At 45.4% G+C, this 24,143-nt stretch overlaps 1 protein-coding gene across 1 annotated transcript in view; it reads left to right on the forward strand.

The window, feature by feature from the left end:
* Positions 1-24,143, forward strand: part of RRAS2 (RAS related 2) — a 32,814-nt gene that overhangs the window by 2,608 nt on the left and 6,063 nt on the right. The window contains exons 2-4 of the mRNA XM_068685239.1: positions 17,742-17,829; positions 18,551-18,653; positions 20,989-21,097. Of these exons, the coding sequence (XP_068541340.1) occupies positions 17,742-17,829; positions 18,551-18,653; positions 20,989-21,097 (300 nt within the window). The remainder of the gene's footprint in view (positions 1-17,741; positions 17,830-18,550; positions 18,654-20,988; positions 21,098-24,143) is intronic.

A 24,143-nucleotide genomic window follows, 5' to 3' on the forward strand; every position in this document is an offset into this window, starting at 1 on the left:
TGCTTTTGATCCAAGTCGTGAAAATTATTTGTTCTGCCTCTTCATACAACTGAAGATTGTGCTTTGGGACAAATGCCCGCATATGTTTGCCTGCTGAATAGGACTCCAGCGGGTAGCACAGATGTGTTGGTTGATAAATGTCGCTGGAGGTGGTGGTGACTGGATGTAGTTCAGTGGGACTGAGCTGAGCTCAGTTTGTTGGTCAACTTGATGTTGATTAGGGCAATGCACAAATACGTGGTGCAGCTTGTATGTAGGGGTCTGCTGGTCGCTTTGTGTGCGTGTACTGAATTCCTGCTGTATTTACAAGTGGGCATTTGCTACATCAATACATCTCCTCCTGCTCTTCCAACTGTCAGCAGCGAGTTCTGCTGGGACCTGAGCTGGCTGTGTTGCTGAGCAAGTGAGTAAAGCAAATAGGATGTACATTTGTTGACTCCTGAAGCCTAATACAAGATGTTTCTCTGAAAGCAAACGTGTAAGACCTAGAGGTGCATGGTGAGCAACTGGCCAGCTATTTTTCTTTTTCCTTTCTTTTCCCCTGCTGCTGCTTTCACCGGGATGTTAGTTCTTGCGGACTAGACATGCAGCTGAAGGTGGGTGAGCTCCAAGCACCTTTCATGTCTGATAGAGCTGTTGGGCCAGAAAACGGCCTGTTCCGAACTTAATGGTGCAGAGTGGTAAAGCAGATGGAAAAGCAACAACTGAAGTGCAGCTGGTGCTCGTGCCGGCACCCCGGGCGTTTGGCAGCCCCTGCAAAACCCTCTCTTGTTCCTAGGTGCTCTGCTGAACCACTGCTGGCCCTCAGAAAGCGCTCTTCAAGCGAGACCGTTGGGGGGGGGGGGAAAAAAAGGACTAAAATGCCATGAATTCCAGGCTGTGGATTCATGTAGGGCTATGCTTCGAGTGGTGTGCTTACATTGTGATAACGAGTGGGGCCTTCCTGCGGGAAGCAGCGCGCCCTAACAGAAGACGGCAAAACGCAGCTGAGGAGCGTGAGCGGCTCGGCGCCGGCATCCATCAGGGTTAAAGGCGGCGTGTGCGTGTGTCGGGAGAAGGTGGGAAGTAAAAAATCCTAATCCAAACAAGGCACTTGTGATGCAGTCACCTGGAATAATAAGGGCTGCTTGTTTCGCTTCTTGTGAAACCTGAACCCCCGGGCTCCTGGCTTTCCCGGAGCACTGCCACCGCCGAGCCGGGTGTTGCTCAGTTGGAACCGCCGCCAGGCTGCAGATCTGACTCCTGGGCTGACTCGCAGGCGAGAAGGAAGGGCTGACAAGGTGCCAAGAGCTGCCAGGAGCCCGGTGTGCCGCCCTGATGTAGCGCATGTGTGGCAGCTCCTCACGGCGTCCTGGCGGGGCAGCTTCCCAGCCGCCTGGTGCCGCTGTCAAGGTGCGCTGAGGAGCGGCCCCAGCTGCTGTCTGGAGGTGTGTGGGGATGGTGGCGAGGCTTTGGGGCTCCGGGGCTGTGCTGCAACGTCACCCACCTGGCAGGGACGCTGCAGAGGTTGGGGCTGAGCTCCCCGAGCTGCTCGGAGATGAGTGCCAGCTTCGTCGGGGGAAGTGGAGTGGCTGTCTGGCAGGAGCTGGTAGTCCTGTGCTCGAATATGGCCCTGAGCATGGCTGAAGTAAAACAACATCCAGGTGAATGCACCACGCGTTGTAAATGCTCTCTGTTTCAGGAAATATGGTAAACCAATGCTGACTGAAGTCACGTTTGGAATGGCTCCTCACATCTGGACTTTATAACACCTCCAAAAACTTCTGGATGTAACTCAAAGCAGCCTAGACAAATTTTTACCAAAAGGGGTGGAGTGACCGGGATACAGATTAGGTAGCTTAATTACAAATAACACCTGTAGGCAGTGGTTGCCTGGCAAATGGTTTGCCATGCAGAGTTGGTGGGGTTTTGTTTAAAAATGCTGGTAGGTAGCAGTGCTAACCCATTGCTAGGAATTTGGGGAACTGAGTTGGATCCTAGATGAATGAATTCTGTATGAGCACTGGGTGAGGTCCTACCTGCTTGTCTTGAGCTATATTTTTATTTCCTAAATCCTGCATGCCCTATGATCTCAGATTTATGTATTTATTTATTTCCCAGCTCTTTTTTACCCTCTGTTCTTTGCTGGTTATGTGTTCTGTCTCACAGCTTCGTTGTGGTTGCAGCTCGGGTCCAGAATAGCCTCTAAGCCCCTCTGGGGGAATAGGTGATGTGAAAGAAAATATTTCTTTCCGATCTTTATAACTTAATTACTTGGAGTAGGTAGCGGAGAGAAAGATGTTTGCTTCTTTGCTGTGCCTTTTCTTTCCTACCCTTATCCAAGGACACACCATGTGTACACCTGAACTGGTCACATAACAGCATCAGTGCCAAAGTTGGACGGGGGAGCTCCTCGGTGTGTAGTTCTGCTTCTCGATGGAGCTTCCCTAGGGTTTTTTAACCTTTTTCTTTTTTTTTTTTTTAATCTGCTGCCAGCAAAGGAAAAGCTTTGGAGCTTGTGCTGTGGCTGTCCTGAAGTGTATGCAGGGCCTTGACCTGAGCTGGGTGGAGGTGGCTGGGAACGCGCTTCTCTAATTACTTGGGGAAGTGCCCTAAGGTCTGCTTCTGGGCTGAGATCCCGGCTGAGGGCAAGCTCCCTGGTAAACTTTGTGCAACCTACAGAAGAGCTGACACGCGGCCAAACTGCTCGAGGAGCTGGTTGCTCGGTGCGGACAGAGCGAGGTGGATGTCAGCGACATGAAGTCTTACCTTCGTGCTGATGGACAGACGTGAAAAGAGAAGTTACTCCCCAAAAACACAGCGGGGAGCGAGCGGTGCGTGTGCGGACACGAGGGACGTGCTGGAGACTCGAGCGGGTCGGAGCAGCGTGCTGGCGGTGCAGCTGGAGAGACGGAAGGGCCTTGAACGTGAGGACAAGTTGTTGTTTGCTTTTCAGAAGGGGACAGCCAGTGGGGAGGAGCAGGGCCGGGAGGTCAGTTTTTACTCTTCAAGCCTGAAGCACGGGGTTTCGCTGTAGCTGAGCGTATAATTTGGGAAGCTGGTGCCACTCTGAAGGAAAAGCATCCAGCGGGTCCCCGTGCTGCCGCAGCCATTGTGCCACTATTTTCTCCGTGAAGTTCTCTGAAAGTCCTTAAGCGATCGGAGATAAAAATAACCCGGGAATGTTTCTACCCGGGATCAGTTACCCTGTCTGTGCAAACAGCTTCATCTGCCCGCGGGGCCGGCTCACCCGGACCTGCACCGACTCGCCAGCGCTGCCAAGACACCGAGCTGGGATTTGTGGTGAATGGGGAGAGGGCTTCGGGCGCCGAGAGCCTGCGTGGAAGGACCCCATTAAGCACAGGATCAAGTACTAGCTGCTGGGACCAGCGTGCATTAACCATTAACTAGATGTGAACCCCACACAACAAAACGCCACGGAGTTCCTGTCACACCTTTTTCTTCAACTGAAGAGCTTTATGCAGAAGACCTACACCTAGCTGTATATTTCTGAAGCGATTCACCATGTTGATTCACTAGTTACATTTGCTAGAAAAAGATGAAATTTTAAGACCTCTCCAGTTTCTTTTTTTTTGTGGCAAAGCTAACTTGCTCAGGTCATGCCTCAGAGTGTCCTCAGCACTTCCAATTTAAGCAAATAAAAACTTTGAAGACCTGCAAACGAAGCTGAATGTTGTGCCTCCTATGTAGGAAGCAGACCATGAAATGGGAGGATGTCGGTGGTAAATCTGTGTGAAAAATCTGGCATTTTTGGATGGAAAAGCGATCTGTTAAGTATCTTCTGTTATTAAACTTACTCTGCGTAAGGAAAGTAAACGGGACTATGTTAATACGTGCTGCTTGTAGTAGGGTGTTTCTAAACTGCGTGGCCCTAGTAGTTTTTCTGTGTTTGCCTTTCCTTTTAAGAAGGTTCTTTGTAATCGTGCAGAAGTCGTTGTTGATGATACACTGGAGCGTGTGCTGCCAGCACCACTGCTAAAGAAGGAGATGCTGCTAACAGCGCCTGTGACGTTTTCTGCTGCTAGCTCGTGCTAATCAGTCTTCATTAGCAGAATAAGTACTGGTGGTATATTTAAAAGGATTTAGGCTTTGCATGATGCAGCATCGCTGAGAAAACAATTGCCAGGACAGTTTTCATTAGTTCTGTGTTTTCAGTTGCTGCTTAGGGATTTTTTTTCCTAGTGGTTGTCTTCCAGGTCCCCCAGAAGCGTACCGTCCTTGCATGTCATTCTCCTGCCTCTCCCCAGGCCCCAAATAAAGTTATCTGAGTCTCGACCACGAACTCTGATAGAGATTTCCCAGCTGCAGACGCACGTGCTGAAGTGTTTTTGTTTCCCATACGCTGACTTAACTTCACCTGGCGCTCCTTGGCCCTGTGAGCCAGCTTCTCACCTCACTTTGGAGCAAGGGGGGTGTGGAGAAATGTGCTCAGCAGCACTCCTGCAATGAATTTGGGAAACCTACAAGGCCCAAGTCAGTGTGTAAGCAAGGTGAAACAACTCTGGCTGTGCAGCTGCGTGTCTGACGGAGAGCACTACACCGAGAAGTTGGGAAGAGTGGCAATGGATCTGATCCCCATCTCTGCAGGGGCTGGATATGTATGGATGGAGTGTAGAGCAGGTAGTCAAAGGATTCAATAACCTTTTATTTTTTTTTGGTGAGACTAACCTTCAGCCATGCGTATTCTGTAAATGTTGATGAAATTCGCTCATCTTTCTGGGAGTCTGATGTGGGGAAGGAGCCTTAGATGTGAAGCAGCCACCTCCTTTGTCCCGGCACGAGCTGCCTCCCTCCAAGCAGGCCGCATTCCATACATTTTTAATGGTGGCTTCCCCTCCTCCAGGGCTGCTTCGACTTGTCTGGTGGGAGGCCTTGAATATTTAGGCTGACCCTCCAGAAGTCTCCTCCAAAAAGGGAACTGGTGATCGCACCGATCACTTCGAGCAGAATTTGAAAATAATCTGCCCTGTGCTGGTCGAGTGTTTGTTCAGTGGAAGCGTGACCTGGGATCTTAAAATGCAGCTGAGCCTGTATAAAGGCAGGGGTTTTGCTCACAGTTTAAAGGTTTTTCTAGCTTGAGCCAGTGCTATACCCTGAAATTATTGAGAATATCTGTAAATTGGGAAAACAGAGCCCAAACAAGTGCTGCATCTCGTGAAGTGATCTGTGTGGGGGGAAGTGGTGATCTGGAAGAATTTGCTCGGTCTGGTTGCAGCCGAATAGTTTAAGCTCCAGCCACTTGCCTCAGACTAGATAATTGAGACCTGCTTTCGTGACCACTAACCAGCTTATGTGAAACATTTGCTGCGCTGCGTGTGTGCTAGCAGGCTGCTTTGCAGCCGAGTGCTTCCAGATCTCCGCTTCCCCCACTGTCAAGAGTTACAAGATGCTGATGTGATTACCTAATAGTTCTGCTAGGTATTTATCTCTCGAACTTCTTCCTTTCATGGATCGTGATGCCTCTGGTGTGTCTTTGTTCTAGGAAAAGCCATCTCGTTAGTGAGAGGGACTCAGTGGTATTTATTCTTCTGGGCAAAATCCCACGTGTGCCCTGAGTCCTCCTGCTGGCTGAGCACGTCAGGAAGGGAGCTCGAACTTGGCAGCTTTCAGATGGGTGCTTCTGGGGTGCACGCTGTCACCGAGCAGTGGCAACCTGCTGTCCTGGCAGCTGGCTGCCACCAAGACGCACAGGAAGATATCCCTAGGTCTGCTTTTCTGCCTTATCTTTATCTGACAGTCGTTTCCTAAACCTGCAGCTTGTGGGCTGCCGGTGCAAAAACCTTTCTGAAGAAACCTTTGTAAGAAGCAGAGAGCCGCAGCAGCAACAGGTCAGTGCCATCCGGGCTCTGCCCGAGGAATGCATCAGCTTTGAGTTTTGGTGATTATGGAAGGTTGCTTCTCGTACGTGCACAGGAAACGAGTCCAGAAAACTTCTGGTTTAAATTACAGTGATTCCTAATGCTGGAAGAAAGCCTTTAATTGGTAGTATCCTTTCCGCCCTTGTAAATGACCTAACATTGGCTTTGCTGCTTGCTGGAGGCTGCCAGAGCTCTGTGGCAGTAGCGTTATGCTTGGAGGTGGAGCTGAGCTTCAAGCTCAGCTCAGGAGGAGTTAAGCAGGGAGATGAGGTGTCCTGAAGGCTTTCTTCTTGTGCTGATGTAGTGGCTGCCTGGGACGTCACCTGTGCTCAGTGGCGCTGAATAGCCCATTCTTCTAGCTGTGAAGCTGAAGAACTTGTTTCTAATCTATAAAAACAAGAGAAACTAAGATGCTTTCCTGTGGTTTCGGTGCAGCAGGCTGGCTGCTCGTGCATTCCACGCTCTGTTTTCTCTTCACTAGATGCCTTTACCACAAGATCACTACTCGGTAGAATATGGGAGCGGAAATAGCAGCAGGTTTTTTTATTATTTTTTTTTTAAACAACAACAAAAAAACCTCCGATCAAACCTCATGCATTCTAAAACCTTATTCTAAAAAGTAAACAAATGGAAGGGCTCTGCACGCCGCTCACACGTTTTCAGCCTGCTTAGGACTGCTGTCTCTTCCCACCCTTACTCCGAGCGTTTGCCTAAGCCCCTGCTTGCTGGGGAAGGCGATGGGATAATGGCACCCTCCCCTTGTTTCAGGGCGTAATTAGGTGTGCCCAGATGACTGGGGAGGAGAATTGCACGTTATTACAGGAATTTATCAAATAGGCTAGTGTGGCTGGGACCACCTTGTCTGAAGTGAAGATATGACTGGCATGATCAATTTATTTTCCATCATCCCGTTGTCCTTCCATACTCTGCAAGTCGTGAAATAATTGTGCCTTCATGGCTTAGCTAATGTGTTTGCTGGTGCCTTTTATGACCGGTGTTCATATGGCTCGCACCTGTGTTTTCCAGCTAACGACGCTTCTTTCCTTAACTGATGTCTGTGAAGGAGTGTGATGGAGAGAGCTCAGCATGTATCCCTCCGATGCAAATGAAGTAAATCATATGCTCCATCTGCTCTGTCCGGACCGACGGCAGCTTATAAGTTTAGAAAACAAGTTTATTTGAGAATTTATGTAAATCTTTGAAAGAATGAGAGCACATAGGGGACAGAAGGGAAATCACCTTGCTGGAAACCCCCAGAACAAATCTTGCCTTACCATGTAGTGTTGTGAAGTATCTGAACGTGTATTCCAGTCCTTAATTTTACCTTTATGGCTTTTAAAAGGCTAAAAATTTAGAAACTTCCAACCTTGAGATGGGATGATGGACCGGCCAACATGAGTGCGGTGTGTGAGAATACCAAATGTTTTATTATTTATTTTTTAGGGTTGTGTGTCTCCCTTTGGAGGTACTGAGCCTGCTCAAATAGAGGATTGTGTGGTGTTCAAAGCAGGACTAGCAGGGCGAGGATAATTGGGTCTATTAAAGTGACATTTGGTAGAGAGCTGTGCTTAAAGGTTGGTGTGGACATAGCTGCATAGCTCTGAAGGTTTTGCTGCATGCCTCTTAATAAGTAAAGCCATTGGAAAAAGGGATTCAACTGTGATCAAGTAATTATAGAAATCTATGAAGTTGCAAAAGGAAGGGGAGGAAAATACTTTATGGCACTTAACTGCGTTCAGCTGAGATCTGTTCTAGGTAAACTGGTCTGCCGTGTTCCAGCTGGGATGAGGCAGTTCCCCAAAATGAAGTCCCTGAAAGAATAAGATGCCATCAACAGAAAGGAAAGGCCTGTGTGTGCGAAGAGTCTCCTGAGCCTTGGGACACAAGCAGAAACAGCACTAGAAATGCCCTCTGTGAAAGGTTTCCATGTCTGCAACACGGATGGTTCCCATGAGGTTCTTAATGCGAGGGTGAAGCAATGGGCTGGGAGAGGATGTAGAAGGGAGGGTGGTGGGGTTTGGGGTTCCCTCAATGACTTTATGTGCTGGAGATCGACTTAATCGACTCGGGAGAGTTGGCTGCTCTGTTGGAAGGCAATACCACGCTTTATTTCCTTTGGGAAAATAAGGAAACCGAATGCTAGGGAAGAAAATACAGGACCTCGCTTTCCTGGTGATCCTAAGGTCAGCGTGACTCCAGCACGTGTTTCAGGCTCAAACTGAGTTCCCTAAACAATCAGGGACACTCCGTGGATGCCGGGCTTAACGCAAGCTTTTGTTACTTGCAACCAGCTCCATCACAGGAGGTGATGCTGCTGAGTGTAGAGCTGCTGTCATCTTCCATTTGCTTTCTTTACTGCTACCATAAATGGCTGTACTGTAAAAACATTTGTTGACTGCTTGCGGTGGTTGATTATATAGCGCTTCAGCTGAATGTTTGCTTGCAGTTTCTTGATGTGGTTCATACTAGATGTGGCTTTTTGTAACGTGAAAGTAGGTATTTGCACATCGAGCTGTAGCTCGTGGCATGGCGTGAAGTGGCTCTGAACGTGAGAACGAGCCTGCTAATGCTCGGGGAGCTCTGGGCTGTTGTGCTGCGGGGTTGTGTTAAGTGGACGAGGATGGTGCCTTACAGGAGATGTGCTTTTCTGCCTCAGTTGCAACAATATTTGGTTGGGAGGTAATTATATTCTCACTTGAGGTAAAGCAGTCCTTGCTATTATGATCATAAATTCTCTAAAGGTAGGAAAGATACTGCTAGCACATACCTGCGTAGGTCCTGCAGCTGAAGCCTCACATGAAATACTCATCTAAACATCGTTAACGCCACAGATACTAAGTAATCTCTCTCTTTTTCTTTCCCATGCAATGTCTGTGTGAATTCCCGGCAAAAAGTAAGCTCCCTCTGAGTTCCCGAGGTGCTTTCCTGCTTTTTCCTGCCCTGCGGTGAGGGTGACACTGACTAAGAGTGGTAGTACACCTGCAGGTGCAGAGACAAAGGGGAAGAAACTCTGTGGTTGGTTTTGGTCTAAGCAAATGTTTTGCTGGTAAATATGCTTTTTTTAGATGGAAATTGTTGCTTGCTTAAATATGTAGACTAAAAACTGAAGACAAAAGCTTTTTTTTTTTTATGTAACATTTGAGGATGTAAGTATATTTCCATTTGACTTGAAAAATCTAGAGTTTCTGTGGCTGAAAACTCTGGCGCCGTGTAGGAGCACTGAAATTGCACTCACTGGAGCTTGAGGATCTCATCCCTTCCCCTCCAGACCAGCTACCCAGCTGAGCTTAGCAAGGCAGTGCCTGTAAGCAGCTCTGCAGTACCAAATCTTGCTCGCATGTCAAGATTAGCAGCTGTGTAAAACCACTTGCTAGCTTCTGGTTCCTGGAATTAGTGTCTGTACGCATTTCCCTATATGTAAGCTGCGTCGCTGTGAGCAATGTAAACTCGTAGGACACTGACACGAAACATGGAACAAACTTGAGACTTCACAGCCGTGAGTCTTTTTTTTTTTTTCATCTGACTCTCGAGGGTAACATTTTCCCTGTTACCTCTTGTATTCCTTCTAGGAATGTGAGCTGTCTGTCTCCCATGTAAAAGTTTCACTGTGCACGTTCTGAAATACCAGAGGCAAAATGCTGTGTTGCCTTTTCTAAACAGTCCTCGTGTGCTGTGTTTTTCCCCAGGCGTCGTGCCTCACCGTGATGTCAGGTTCACCTGTAGCTCCAAAATCTGTGCCAGAGATCTCTGCTGAGCAGGAGTGGAATTTCTCTGTCTTACGGGCACGTTTGAGGATGGAGTAACTCTCACATTGCGCTGCTCCGTTTGGCTGACAGTGATCAGCTTCAGGCTTTTTTTTTTCCTCCTCTGTTAGAATTTGATCCATCAAATGCCGTGTCCAAACAGATGAGAAAAACAAAGGCTGCTTGTGTGCCTGGGAGCTTCTGGACATCCTGTCTCTAGTGCTAAAAGGTGTCCACAGCCTCTTCTGACAAAGTCCCCTTCCTTCCTTCCTTCCTTCTCAGAATCAGGTAGGTTAACCTGACACCTTGGCTTAGAGATGAGGCAGAAGATGCTCTCAAGCTTTGTTCTTTGGCTCTAAAGCCCCAATGAAGCTTATTAATACTTCCCTTTTATATACGGGGTAAGAAAGCGACGCTGTAACATCAGTTCCTTGGAGAAACTTGTCTTGGCAGAGAGGACATGAAAGTTATGGAGCTGTTGCTGGGCTTGGGTGTGCTGGCATGTGTGGGTGCTTCTTCCTCACTTTGGCTCTTTCCCGAGCCTGTGTGCTGGCCCTACCATGATGTTTGTCAACCAGGATAAATCCTCTCTCTGTCGGAGCTTTTACTGCTTAGCTGCAATCTTCAAGGAAACTAGGCTGTGTCGGTGGTGGTGCAGAGAAGTTTAGGAAACTGCCTTGTTAAACGCGTGCCTTCTGTGTGTTATCCTTATGGTAGCTTCTTAGCATGATCTTCTTGTCTGTAGCTTGCCACCTGCAAGCTGTTCAGGAGTTGGGGGGAAAGCTAGTAATTATTAGCTTTGCTAATGAAGATAGATGGCTAAATAACACAGCTGCCATTTCAGCGTTCTTGGCACTTCTGGGTATGGCACTTTCAAAACTTAAAGATTACAGTAATTGTCTGCAGGCTGTGAAATGAGTCTAGACAGCCTACTCTCAGGCCAAAAGGTTGGAGTTAAATAAATACATGATTTGGGCGGCACATCAAGCTAATAGAACAGTGCTCGTCTGACACAATAATTCTTATTAGATTTAAGTACTATTTTATAGCCTTTTTCCTAAATAATTAGCTTCTAATGATCAGCCAGTAAGTCTTGGAAAAATAAAATACTCCAGACTTTGCTAATGAAGCTGAATGTTTTTAGGTTGGATATTGTCCAAGCTGGTGCTCAAAAACTCTATGGGATTTACCGTGGTAATAGGAAAAAAGAAATGACTGGGTGGAGACTTATTGCTGTCTGTGACTGCAGCGGCCTCGTAGTGTACATCAGGTATGTTCCTGGCCCTGAAAGTCATCCTCACTTTTAATTCAATGTATGTTGATGATTCTGGACCTTTTTTTTCTTTTCTTTTCTTAACTTGTTAATGCAGTTCAATTATACGGTGAAATACCGTCCTATGGATGTTTAATCCTAATTTGAATCAGCCTAGAGGACTGTAGGTTCTGGTTTTAATGGGCTAGTTTACCCGGCTGTATCTCCATGTTCAAGCAATTTCTTTAAGAGGAGAACCCATCAGGCTCTCTGCCTGCCTGCTTCCAAAGACAAAAGCATCTGGCGTTATAGAGAACTGAGATGTGGTAGGAAAGGTAGGAGAAGGCTTTTAGTACCTAAAGCAGGTTGTTACTTACTGCTTTAAGAATAAGACAGGTATTAACTTCAGAAGGTTTTCTGCCTTAGCGTGTTGCAGAGTCCCAGGGCTCAAACGTTTTTCAGGTACTTTGAAGAAAGGAAAATATGAAGTAGGAGTTAATGTTACTAAAACGCACAGGACTTGCTGAAGTGAGCCTGTTTTACATGCTCTTTCGGGCTAGAAAAAGTTCTTGCTGTGTTAAAGTAATAATATGAGTCTCAATGTCCGTGGTGTAAGCCAGGCAATCTGAGAAGTCCAGATAACAAGCAGTTTGTTTGCAGCTTGAATATATTTTAAAGGCTCTGATTTGATGTGAATACTCTCCTCAAGGGTTTATTTTTACCATGGAGTCAAGTTTTTTCAGTCTACGCTCAAGTAGATTTCAGTACTTTCCTCGGAGTTGTGAAGTGCCTTCTTTCTTCAGACTGTAAATGCCCTAAACGTGGTTTATCACCTCTAATCTGAAGGCCCTTGCTGGCTTAGGTTCAAGATACTGAAGCGATGAGCTATTTTAATCAGGTGTTTTACCCTGTTACTGTACCTAAACTTATAAATCAAAACCTCTTGCTACACGGTGCTGTAATTTGAGGTGCTCTGATGATGTCATGTACATGATAAAAGTACATTCCCGTAATTTTACTTGCCCCCCCACCCCCAGGGGGATTTTTTTGAGTAACGTTACTTTCTTTTTACTTAGAGCTGTAGTCCTGTTACCTGGTTATACACGTGTCCTAAAGGCAGATATGTAAGTATAAAAAGATGTCAGTAGAAACTGAGGTTCTCCTGAAGTGTGCTACTACGCTGAAAACTGCCCAAACCTGATGAAATTTTATGGCTGAAGAGATAGTGCTGAATATTTTAAATGTGATTTGAATTGCAAGTGGTTCTTGCACATATTTGCTGTGAAGCAAAAATGAAATGAAATCAGGGCTCGTCTATACTGGCAGGGTAGAGCACGTTTTGTAATCAGGCGTGTTTAGGCTTGAGAAACGGCAAAGCCTTCTTCAAAGAAGGTTGCTGGTGCTTACTGGCATTAAAAGGCATTAATTCTGGGCTTTGCAAAGAAGTCTTAAAGGACAGTGAAAGTGAACTCGTCTCTGACCTTGAGTGATGAGAACTGTATCGAAAGTGAGTAGTTGTAGTGCAGAGTTTAAGGTATGCATTGCTTACAGCAGCTCGGTGAGCTCGGTGTTCAGTACGAACACCATAAATCAGAGGCCACCGAGCTGCCAGTGCTGAGTTAGGCACCCCGTGGGTAGCTGTAAGCCAGCACCGGGAAAAATGTAAGCAGGGCTCCGGTCTGTTTCAGTTAAAATCTGAAAGCCGTTTTAAGTTTTTAAGGAAGATAGTTTTTAAAAAGATGTTTAAACGCATTTCAGCTCGTAATTGAGGCAAATGATGTTCCTTTCAGCAAGAAAATGTGTGTATTGGAAAAAAAACACCCAAAGTAACAAAACCCAACCACCATTACTGATGTTATGCATGTGTAACTGCTGTCCCCTCTGTCCATAATTCAGGTGTTGAGGCTGTGTTAACACTTCACGATGGTTATCCTGACAGCTTATGTAAGGCAGGCAGGAAGTGAGCAGAGAGGCACGGAACCCTTCCCAACAAAGGAGTTGCAAGATTCATTCGTCAAGCCTCTATGATAGGAGCGTGCACTCAAAACTTGTCAGAGGCTGCCTCAGTTCTGTGTCAGACTTTACTCCCAGAGAATCTGCTGTGTCTTCATGGATTCTCTTTCTTTCTTTTTTTTTTTTTTTTTTTCCAGAATCTTTTAATTATCTGTTCAGCAGGTAAGTCACTCCTTGGCTCTAGGTTCAAGGAGAAGAGAAGGGAGATCTCTTTCCTGGGCTGCTGCAGCCCAAGCAGGGTAGGAGAAGGTAAAGCTGCTTCCTTACAGGTAGCAATTAGAAGGACAGAAATTAACGGGTGCTGGAGTATCTAAAGCACTGGTAGATGTTCCTGTTCAGAGCACGGAAATTGGTTTCATTTCAGCCTTTCATCTTCCTGAGCTCCACTCTGCCGTCTGACCTGCACAAACAGGCTCCAGAACCATCGTGGCTCATAAATCCTGCCGTGAGCCAGCCCTGCTGAGCCATGGATACAAACGTGGAACTTCTTAGTGTACAGCTAGCTAGAAAAATACACCACAAGTGAGTACGTTCATGGGTGTGAAGTTCACGTGTTCACTTGGGGAATTCAAGAACTGCCAGGTGCATAGCCAGGATTTGGATACATCTGTGTTCATCTTCAAACCAAGACAGTTTATCCGGCGTCCCTTTGCACCCCCTGGCCTACCTTTTGCTTCCCAATGCCTGTGGGGGGAAGAAAAGCTGGTTTTGGGTACTTCAGGTAGGAGCTGCTGCAGTTTTCTTTACAGAGAAGAGCTGTAGTACGTATGGCTATGTGCATTAAGTGCCTCCATGTACTCCACACAAATTACTTTTTTTCTGAAGTGCTTGTTCAGCGATTGCTGAATCTGGAGGAGCAGGAAGCAGAGAGAGGGAGAGATGTAAGAATACATGGCTGTATCGTAGGACTAACTGGTGCTTTTAGTGTTTCCAAACGAAGCACAAGCTTTTGACAATCCTTGTGTGCTGTGTATATATTTAATACAAATCTCCTCAGGGGAAGGCTTAGTTAAACGTAACCAAGTCTGATGTTTATTGTTGTATTCCCACCGTATCTTCTTCAACATTTAAGATTTGCTCCTCTGTGAAGTCCACGTTGTGGGATAATCTCCTGGATGTGGTCTTGGACAATTCTGGATAACGTCAGAACATTGCATTCTCTGAGGCTTGAGTAAGCATGAGCTTAATCATACGTAAATACCCGTGTTTTATGTACACGTAATTCTCGTTCTTCAGGAGCAGATAAAAAGAACTTCTCATCTTGATAAAAGCAGCCTTGTTGTTCCTGCCAGATGCTGGGAAGGGGCAATGGGAATCCAGGAGGGTGCTCGGCTTGTAGTCCCCTGCAAAGCCTTGCTCTGTGCATGGCTCGTGGCATCCTTTCACTGTAACTTTCTCCAGTCCTGTTGTTGTTCTGTTTTCACTATTGGTGAAATTATCAAGGGTTTCACATCACGTGCTGATTACGGTAATTGTAGTGACAAATGGCATCTGCTTCCCTGGGTGGCCATAACAGCGCTGGCAGCAGACACTAGGACAGCGGGACAGAGTGAGGGAAGCATCCCTGATTGCTTTGAAGCACACAGACTATGTTTTAATGTCTCTTTTTTTCAGAAGAAAGGAACAGGTGCTGTTAATCTTTCTAGAAGTAAAAGTGCCTCGTAGGGATTTGTGTGAGGATGGGATGACTGGAGAAGGACACACCTGTCCTTCTGCAGCATGATCTGGTGTTTTGGTAGCTGTCTGCTGTCTGCTCTGGCTTTGATGTAATCCCAGACTTTGTTCCACATTCTCCGCCATCTGCAGCACCGCAGAAAACCTCGAGCACTTCTGTTTACTCATGCCAACCCAGCATTGTTTTTAATTCCTGCAGTGTCCTGGTCTCTGTGCAGGGTGAGCAGTCCCTGTCCTGGCCCCGCTGCAGCACTAGGGCAATCACATAACACAGCTGGGGGAATGTCTTGGGATCGTGTGCTTCAGCGATCTGTGAACGTGCTCGAGTCTGAAGCTGAACCTTTGGTTCACCAACATGTTTGTTTCAAGCCCGAACTTCCAAATTTTAGCTGGGAAGGCTTTGGGGGCTATTTGCAGTGCTGAAATCGTGGGTGTTATTTAAACCCAGAGGCGGTCTGTAACTTCAGCTGGAGGGTGGAAACCCTTCTATTTCCTTGCCTTCACTGGGCCGAAACCAAAAATCTAAACATGTGGAAAAAATTTAAATAAGCAGCTAGCAGCTCTTTGAAACATTAAGCGTATATTTAGTAAATACAACTGGAGATTACAGACAGGGCGAGGATAAATATGTGTCTTGGCACGTGGCGCCCCTGTAACCCAGCCGTGGTGCTGTGCTTTTTCAGCTTGTGTGCTTTCAGGTGGCTTTTCAGCTTGGAGACTCTTCGTGGCCTAATGAAGAATAATTAAAAAAAAGCTGCACCAAAAATGTGACACTTCCCTGTGGCTTGCGTAAGATGTCTTCACCCTGCTAATTGCTGTTATTAATTGATGGAGAGGGAGTCCTGGGACTGTGAGTGAGCCCTGCTAATGGAGGAAGTCCCCTTTGTGCATTACAGGCAGCACAACGAGCGGGGGAGATGATAAAAAAAATAAAAATAAAAAATAAAGGGGCACTGGCGGTGGGCTGGGAGAGATGCAGCTCTTGCAGGAAGACTCTTGTTCTTCTCCGCAGAAGGGCTTGCATCCTTGGCAGGTTTTCTCATCTCTGGACTTGATTGCCTCAGCAGTCTTAGAAAGAGGAAACCTAGAAAACTTGTTGCATAATATTTTGGGTAAATTGAATGGCTGATGAGCCTACTGGGCTTGGCTTCTTGCTTCCCTTCTAGGAAGTGGGTGGAAAAGTGCCTTGATTTCGTTAGCGATTAAGGGAGTGGTGTAACAGTAGAGCATGTTGGAGTTGCTATCTTCATAGAAGTTTCCTCTAATGATTTCCTGCAGGCAGTGGCCAGCTGCAGTGGAGCCAGCTGAATGACACTTAGCTCCTCCAGTTCATCATTGCAAGCTCAGTGACATTTGGGAGACATCTGAGAGCGGTGTCTCTGTAGGATGACCCACGGGGAGTGGCTCTGTGTGCTTTGTACCAGCTGGCATCACGACACCTGCTGTAGCTCACTGGCATTTTGCAGCTGCGTTGAAGCCTTCAGGCTGCTCCATACCTGGGCCATCCCGCTCCTGTGAAGCAGGCAGCAGAAAGCTGGCCCAGCTCTCCAGACACTGCCACGGACGGCACCGCTGTGCTGAGCATCTGCACGCTCTGCTCATCTGCCTGCACTCAGCGCCAGTGTAAGATCAGCTCTCTGTCACAGGGCAGCGTTTGGAGGTAGAGGTGCAGCCCCTGGCAATGTTGCGGGGTTGCTGTGTCATCCCGTAAGTCTTGAAACGCCGCCTGGATGGCAGCAGGAGGGCCTGTTTCTGCTCAGATTGATACCTGCTGTATCTGCTACGTCTAATTTTCATAAATCAATCCTGACCGAATAAGGCCTGTGAGCTGTGGTTAATGCTCCCCGTGGCAAATAGTCCCAGTGCAATTTGGGAAGACTCCTTCAAAACCAGCAGCTATTTCAGGCACATTAGCTTTGTCTACTGCCTGGAGGTAAACCACAACACTAATTGCCTCGCAAACCTCTCCTAGAGTGGCTGTGACAGCAGATTTGGCAGCGTATCTCCACGGGAGGGAAGAAATTGCTCATATGAGGCTTGTTAAATGGGGGGAGCTCTGGCTTGTGCTCAGAGTTTGAGATGCAGCCGATGCTGGGTTGGGACAATTTACTCCCTCTTCTGAGGGAGGAAAAGTGCTCCGTGCATGTGTACCATGTCTGATGCTCTCACTTTGTGGTTTTCATTTAAAAAAAAAAAGTTGGAGGATTTGGGGAGAAGGGAAGGGTGCAGAAATGCTCTGGATATTGCAGAGCTTGCTGCTGTCCTTGGACCTTGCAGGGGTAATAAGGAAAATATGAAGAATCCCTCTGTGATGATGACAATTTTCTGACTTCTCCTGGTGAAAAATATTGCACTTGTTGGCTATGAACGTGGTGCTTCAGGTGCTCTACTAATACCCATCCAGGATAGTGAAATAAGCTGATTGCATACTCTCCCTTTTATTTAAAAATACAAATTTTTCATTTTTTTTTCTGTTTCCTTAATGAAACATTGGACTTCTTTTCCTTGTGATCTTCCTTTTAAAGTCAGATTTTGTAAATAACTTGATTTACACGTTGGTATGGTCACATAAATGATTTTTTTCTTCTTTCACAGTTTGCTAAAGATCACAGGGGACTTGAGACAATTCGTAGTTTATGAATAGGTTCATTCATTAAAAAGCCAGGTTTTAAGCTTCTGGATAAAACTAAGTCCTGGCTATAGGTGAAAGAAAAGATGAGAATGATTTTGCCCTTCTAGAAATAATTATAAATTTGCTGCAGAATTCTAGGAATTGCTGGGAAAATCCTACTGCTTCTTAGGAATTACTCAATGGGGGGAGGGAAGCAAATCCTGGAAATGCGTGAGAATTGCTGAAGACATCTACGCCCTGCCAGATGTTCAGAGAGACTTAGCAGTTCCTGGAGGCCTAAAAAGCCACTAGAAACGTCTTAGCTTCTAGTAATTCCTGCTGGGAAACTCAAGGGATTACGAGAAGCTAGAAATCCTGTAGGAATCCAGTAAATTCAGTAACTCTGCTCGTAATTTCTGTGACTTGGGAGCATCTGCGAGGAATAGAAATGCTGCTGTCTTTGAGTAAAGTGACAATCCGTTGTACGTGGATATCAACCTGCTCATCTTCACTAAGCCATGGAGCGTCTTACTTGGTGGGTGTCCCAGAGCTGCTTGTCTTACACGTGCTTTTTTTTTTTTTTTCTGCAGTCCTATTTTGTTACGGATTATGACCCAACGATCGAAGACTCCTACACCAAACAATGTGTGATAGACGAAAGAGCTGCGCGCTTGGACAGTGAGTAGCCAAACAAAACCAAACACGGAGCAGCTGCAGCTGGCAGTGCCCGTGTTCGCATCTGTATGTGTAAATGTAACGTGGCTGAACTGTGCAGCACATGGTTTTATGCCAGGTTGTGGCTGATAAAAGCTATCTCTGTTTTATTAATGTGATACCCAGAATTAGAGATACTTACGTGCATAAGTGCCTCTTTTATAGTAGATTGGACGTTTTTTAAGGATTATTCTCAAAGTTTTAGTACCCATAAATACGAGGAGAATTTACAGAACTCCAGTCACCTGGGTGATGTGGTGGAATGAAACCTGCATCAATGGGTTGTCATGTGCTGCCTCTCCAATTTAGTTGTTTTGCTATAAAAGTTTCAGTTCCCCCTCGTCAATGATTTCTTTAAGGACAAAACAACACCACTCCCAACACCCTTCCCCTGCAGCCTCTCTGTACGTTTTACACCTTCATCAGCTGGTCCCAAACTCGCAAAAGTTTGCCAGACTGTTTTGCAGTTTGCTTCATAGATCTGGAATTGTTCAATCAGTCCAAGGATGCATTAGGAATCTTAGCAGAAATCTAGTAGAATATTTAAAAAGTGATTTCTGCTCAGCTACCAATATATAGGATAGGCTTTCACAACTTTCACAATCTCCTATTAGGAAGGATTTTTATTCTCAGTCTGTATTCAAAGAGCATGAACTGTAGTAACTAATATTTTGCTTATATTCAGTTCTGGATACAGCGGGACAAGAAGAATTTGGAGCCATGCGTGAACAGTACATGAGGACAGGGGAGGGTTTTCTGCTTGTTTTCTCAGTCACTGACAGAGGAAGGTAAGCCTGCTGTAAGAAAGCTAATGTAAGAAAATCTATCTGTGTAGTAACTAATCTGAAATTGCTACTCATCCTTTATTGAAGTAACCTCTAAACATAATGCATTCACTTATATTCTGCAATGTGATATGTCTTCAGCACTGACAAAAACCTGTTTGAAACAGATCACATAAATGAAAGTATTTGCATCCTACAGTAGGTGACTTGAAAACAAAAACAAGAATAACAAAAAAAAAGCCAACTCTGTTCAGGCACTTCATTATAGTCCCGAATACTAGTTTCCTGTAGGTGACAGATTTAAAGGGTTGCTCACTATTATGTATGGGTTCTTTTTTAATAATAATAATAATAATAAAAAAAAAAAGCTATCCATTTGCTGTGTGTATGTCAGCATCCTGTGGCTGGCTGTGGATTTCTGAGCACATGTGCCCAGTTCAGGCTTTCTCTCTCACTCTTCTGCAGGCAGATCTTGCTCTGCCTCTTTGCATGAATTGCTTGGAACCTGCATAACTCATTTATTTATGGCAGAGTTCAGATGAAACGTGCATTTTTGGAAGCTCAGACAACTCGGTGGGGTAGATCCTGATTATTGTAAGAGCAGGAAAATGCCATGTGTGTACAGAAAGTCCCTTAATACTTTGGCTATGGTCTTCCCCTGTTGAACTTACCAGGTTTGTAGAGATAAAGAAGAGGTCAGGGAGCTCTCTTTCTACTTGCTTTGGGTTGTAAAGAAGAGAAATAAAATGAGGGGGGACAGAAATCTTTGCAATATCTTTTCCTTACAGATTCAGTCTGTCATTTCTGATCTTACAATATCTGTCTATAATGAGAATTAAAATAAATATTCTACGGAGCATAAGCATGTTCAGTTGGATCTGTACCTTACACTTAAGAATGCTGCTAGAGGTACAACTTTGTCTTGACGTACTGTCAAAAGAGACTTTACACTTCTGTTAGAGGTCTGTGTCTATGCTTTTTAGGACACATGGAGCACTTATGTTAACATAAATATTTTTGTAACAGAGGACTGTGCATTTTAAAAGTCATCACGTGAACTCTTGCTTTTCTGAAAAACTTCATTTTTTCTTAAGCAGATCTTGACGTGTTAATCCTGCGTATCACTTCCCCTCTGAAATCCTGAAAAGAGTGCTGATGAGCAGGGTTTTCAGTTTTGTTCTGTTATCCGTACAATTCAAGGCTTGCCTTGCCTGTCCATGAAGTATGTGTCTTCCAAGGGTATCTGTCTTGTGTGGTGGAAGGATTCTGAACCAAGAAGTCTGGATGAAGAAGTTGGTCACTTTCAACTCTTCTCCTCCAGTTGCTGCAGACATCTGAGCAGAGGATTAAAAATGCATATGTAAATGGAGGTCCAAGTATGCCTCCTGGCATTCCTTCTTTCTAATTCAAATTTCTTCTGATGGTTGTTTCATAAGGATGAGCTGTATTGGCATTATCATGTCTATGTAATTTTTGATGAAATTTTCTTACTGATGATCATCTTGCTGTTAAAGTTTAGTTTACAAATGTGAGTGTAAATGACTTCATGCTATGTGTCCGGACTTAAGTATAGTGATTGGGATGTCTCTGATCTAAAGGCAATGCAATTGTCTACCAGGATCTATGCTGGAGCTCCACATGCATTGACATAGCTTTAACGCTGCTTACTGAAAGTAGTGCATTTTTTTCTCTCCAAAAATCATTGTCTAGGCCAGAATTAGCTTCTTTGATATACTGCTTTTGGGGAGGATTTTTGTCTTGCTCACCCTCTAGCGCTGCTGAAATATTTCTTAATGCCTGAACAGCATCGCTACCTGATATAACTTGGTAACTGGAAAGCTTTCTGCTCATTTATCCCAGCTGTTTTTCTCGAAGACACAATTTTCCCACTTCCACCAAAATTCCTAGAAGTAGCTGTGGAGGTTGCTAGCTGAAACATTGATCACCAGTGTCTCCAGACTGTAGCTTCAATATTCTAGGTAGAATTGAACTCCAAAGTCAATGTTTATAAAGTGGACTGTGGTTGCTTGGTTCTACTCAACTAATTGGCATCCTGATCCCTCTAGAATTAAACAGAACGAGGGTTTTACTTACCTTGCTGTCCAAACTGAGTGCAGTCCAGTGCTGGCTTGGGTCAGGACTTTTTTAGTTTGAGTATTGAATGATTCTCTAATCAGTCATGCTATGACAGTGAACTCGTTGATAGAGTGCCTGCAGCTGTCTGTGCTTGTGTGGCATGGCAGGGCAAGTCCAAATAGGTGATTCATTGTTCCTGAACTTCTACAGAACTTGAGAATCTGTGAATTAGTACACTGATGCTCTGCTTTTCTTTTTACAGTTTTGAAGAAATCTATAAGTTTCAGCGACAAATTCTTAGAGTGAAAGATCGTGATGAGTTTCCTATGATTCTAGTTGGTAATAAAGCAGATCTGGACCACCAAAGACAGGTAACTACTTTATTGCTAGTTATTGCTTGCTTTCTTATAGAAACATCACAGTTTTCCTCCCAGAAATAGGGGGAACAAGAAACAAATGAAAAAATCATGTATTAGCTAATTGCAACGCAAAAAAAAAAAACAACGCTCGGGGGCTGTGCTTGAAGAATCTCAGAAGTATGATGGCATTCTGCACAGAGCAGATCTTTGCTCTGACTCACTTGGGTGATGTTGAGACCAAATCTATTCACATACCGAGGGTGAGAGCTATCTGTCATGACTCAAGCATGAATGTGTAATTTTTCCTTTCTGTTACTCACTGTGGCGCACTGTGCCAAGCAGAGTGCATTCCAGCACTAGCTCTGATGATCCTGACAATTCCTTGTTTTTTCTGCTCGCTGCTGTTATGTATGAATGAGTAGCCATTTGTCTTTTTCCATTTAACCACTTACCTTCTGCACAGCTAACTTAACAGCTTTAGAAGCTGGAAGTACAGCAATGCAATGTCTTCTTTGTTCATGTACCTTAACGTTAAAATTTTGGAAGCAGTAGATTTTATTCTCACCCCTAGTTGGAAGATGGCTTGAAATATTTTAGAATGATTTAAAGAAGGAGCCCGTATGTGTTTTCCATGTTTACTGTATTGATTTTCATTAATCAAATTGGTGGTTCAAACTAGAATGGGAATAATCGTACTACACCAGCAGGAGAGAAGCAGGTGTCAAATTTGTGGTGTTCTTCAACATCTTTCATAATCCTAGTGATTTTCATGAGATAGTGAGATGACTTTTAAAGTTTTACTGGCAAACATGAAAGTAGCCTGAAAGTAAACCAAATGCTACCAGAAGTGCTGTAATTATTTTGAGATTAACAAAGAGAAGTCATCCTTATATGATAAGATATTCTCAGATTTATTTACCTGACTTAGTATCTGTCCACAATTGCTTACATAGGTACTGCTCTTGGCTAAACAAAATCTTGTCATATGTCAAGAACCAGTGGTTGGAACATGGAAAAAAAAATCTAGTACAAAATAGTTGCTGTCAAATGTGCTCCCTCGATTGTTGCATCCTCTTTACCCAGAACACGAGCAGGAAGGTCATTACAAAACTAAAACCTGTGCTGAAAGATACGGTCTCGAAAGTTGATGAGCCTTGCGTGTCCCTTCCAACCTGGGATATTCTGCTCTAAGAGAGCTGTTTGCAGAAGTCCCTCAGGGGCTCATCAGAAGTTACTTGATGTGTTCCCACGTGCACAGAGCTATCTGGCCTGTTCCCGAGACAAAAGTGAGATGTGTTCGCACATCATACCCCCATCAAAATTCCCAGATTTAACCTCGCAGGTCTGGGAACATGATGTACATCGCCATGAAAACCATGGAGGTAAAACCAAGCTGTTCTGCAGACTTTTAGCAGCTGAAGGACACATCTGAATGCTTTGAGAGGGAAATAACATCTCTGTCAAACCCAATTCTCAGAGGATTCCTACAGATGTAAATGGTAATCCTATAGATCTATTCCTAGAAATACTTGGGCTCCTTGTTCTGTCTCCTTCACCCTCCTAATGTTATTACACAGGCTGTAACTTACCTGTTTCCCTGCTCAAAGAAGAGGTGCCCTTCGTTTTTCTCCTGCTTGTCCCTCCATACTCAATTCCTAGTCTCTTTTTCAGATCGTGATAGGCTGATAAAAGTATAAGCTTAAAGCACTGCTTCCAAAATTAAGCAAAGTTGCTTAACATCTGAACGCAAATAAAAGCACGTGTCCCCAGAAGCTTTTTGTTGGCTTGTTTAATTGATTACTTTTACTGGCAAGCATAACTTCTGGTACTGCCATGTGCAGAATTTGTGCTAATTGGTGGGTTTGTCACTTCCACACTAGGGCAGGGCTCAAACAGCCTTGGTTCAGCTGGAGGTTTGCAGAAGTTAAGTTCTAGGTTTGCTGAAGCAGGTGTTTTTAACTCTTCCCTGCCCCTTCCCCATCACATGGAGAGGGCTCAGTGGCTATTAAGTCAGTCTAAAGGAATGGCTTTGGGATGCTGAGCTGACATAAGAGCTCCCCAGGAGGGAGAGGCCTCCCGCCCCTTTTGACTTCACGTTTGCACTCTTCCCTGTGCTGGCTCTAGCACTCATCTGAAGCACTCGATGAGCTGAATCATCTCTCAAGACAGGGAGAAAAACAGGCAGGCTGGAGCGGCTCAGATCCATGTGCGAGTTAAATCAGCTCCTGGAGAGGCAGAGTGAGCGCCAGAGCTCGAAGCATGGTTAGGGGTGGGACCGCGGCCCTGAGCAGAGCAGGGAGGAGCCGGGGTGGGGGCAAGACAGCGAGACCTCGCCTTTTGGCAGCAGCCAGCAGTGAGATGTTATCGGCTGGATGCTCAGCAGCAGCCAGAGCTCGCGCTGCAGGCATCCATGCAGGGCTGGCTGACCTGGCTGCAGACGAGTCCTGCTGCTGTCTTCCCAAGTATGGGAAGCTTCAGGCAGGGTTGGTCCCTCCCTGGCTGCAAGGGAGCTCCGGGGAGGAAGGCAGAGCTCTGCCTCACCCAGCCCAGAGCCCTGTGCTAGCGAGGTGTCTCGGGGTGGGACCTGTGGGCAGACACGCGGTGCTGGTCCTCTGTGTTTTGTGTTCTCAGCCTGCTGCTGTGTCAGGCTTCTCTCCCATCGCGTCAGCCAGCCCCCTTTGTCATGAGGCAGTCCTGCAAAATGTCATCTTGCTCTTTTAAACTCGTGCGATTAGAAAGGTGTGTTTTTCAGCTTCAGAATTTAGCACTTTTCGGAAATTCAGGAGGCTGGATATAAGGTTTTAGAACACAACTGCTTGTATTATACATCCTCCTAAAGACAGGAGGCAAACCAGCGAACTAACAGCAAACACTTTGAGAACATAAAACTAAGTTAAAGGCATTTAGCGTATGTTTTGATCAGCAATCGAATAGAATTAACACAGATCTTCCTGGATCCTGAAAGAGTTAAACATCTGAAAGTGGTTTGGGGGTCTCAAGGGTCCAGCCACACCTTTACGCAGGTAACTGCAATTTGTAGTTGAGCACAGTGTAGAGT

This window comes from Anas acuta, chromosome 5 (assembly GCF_963932015.1).
Source record: "Anas acuta chromosome 5, bAnaAcu1.1, whole genome shotgun sequence".
Lineage (NCBI taxonomy): Eukaryota > Metazoa > Chordata > Aves > Anseriformes > Anatidae > Anas > Anas acuta.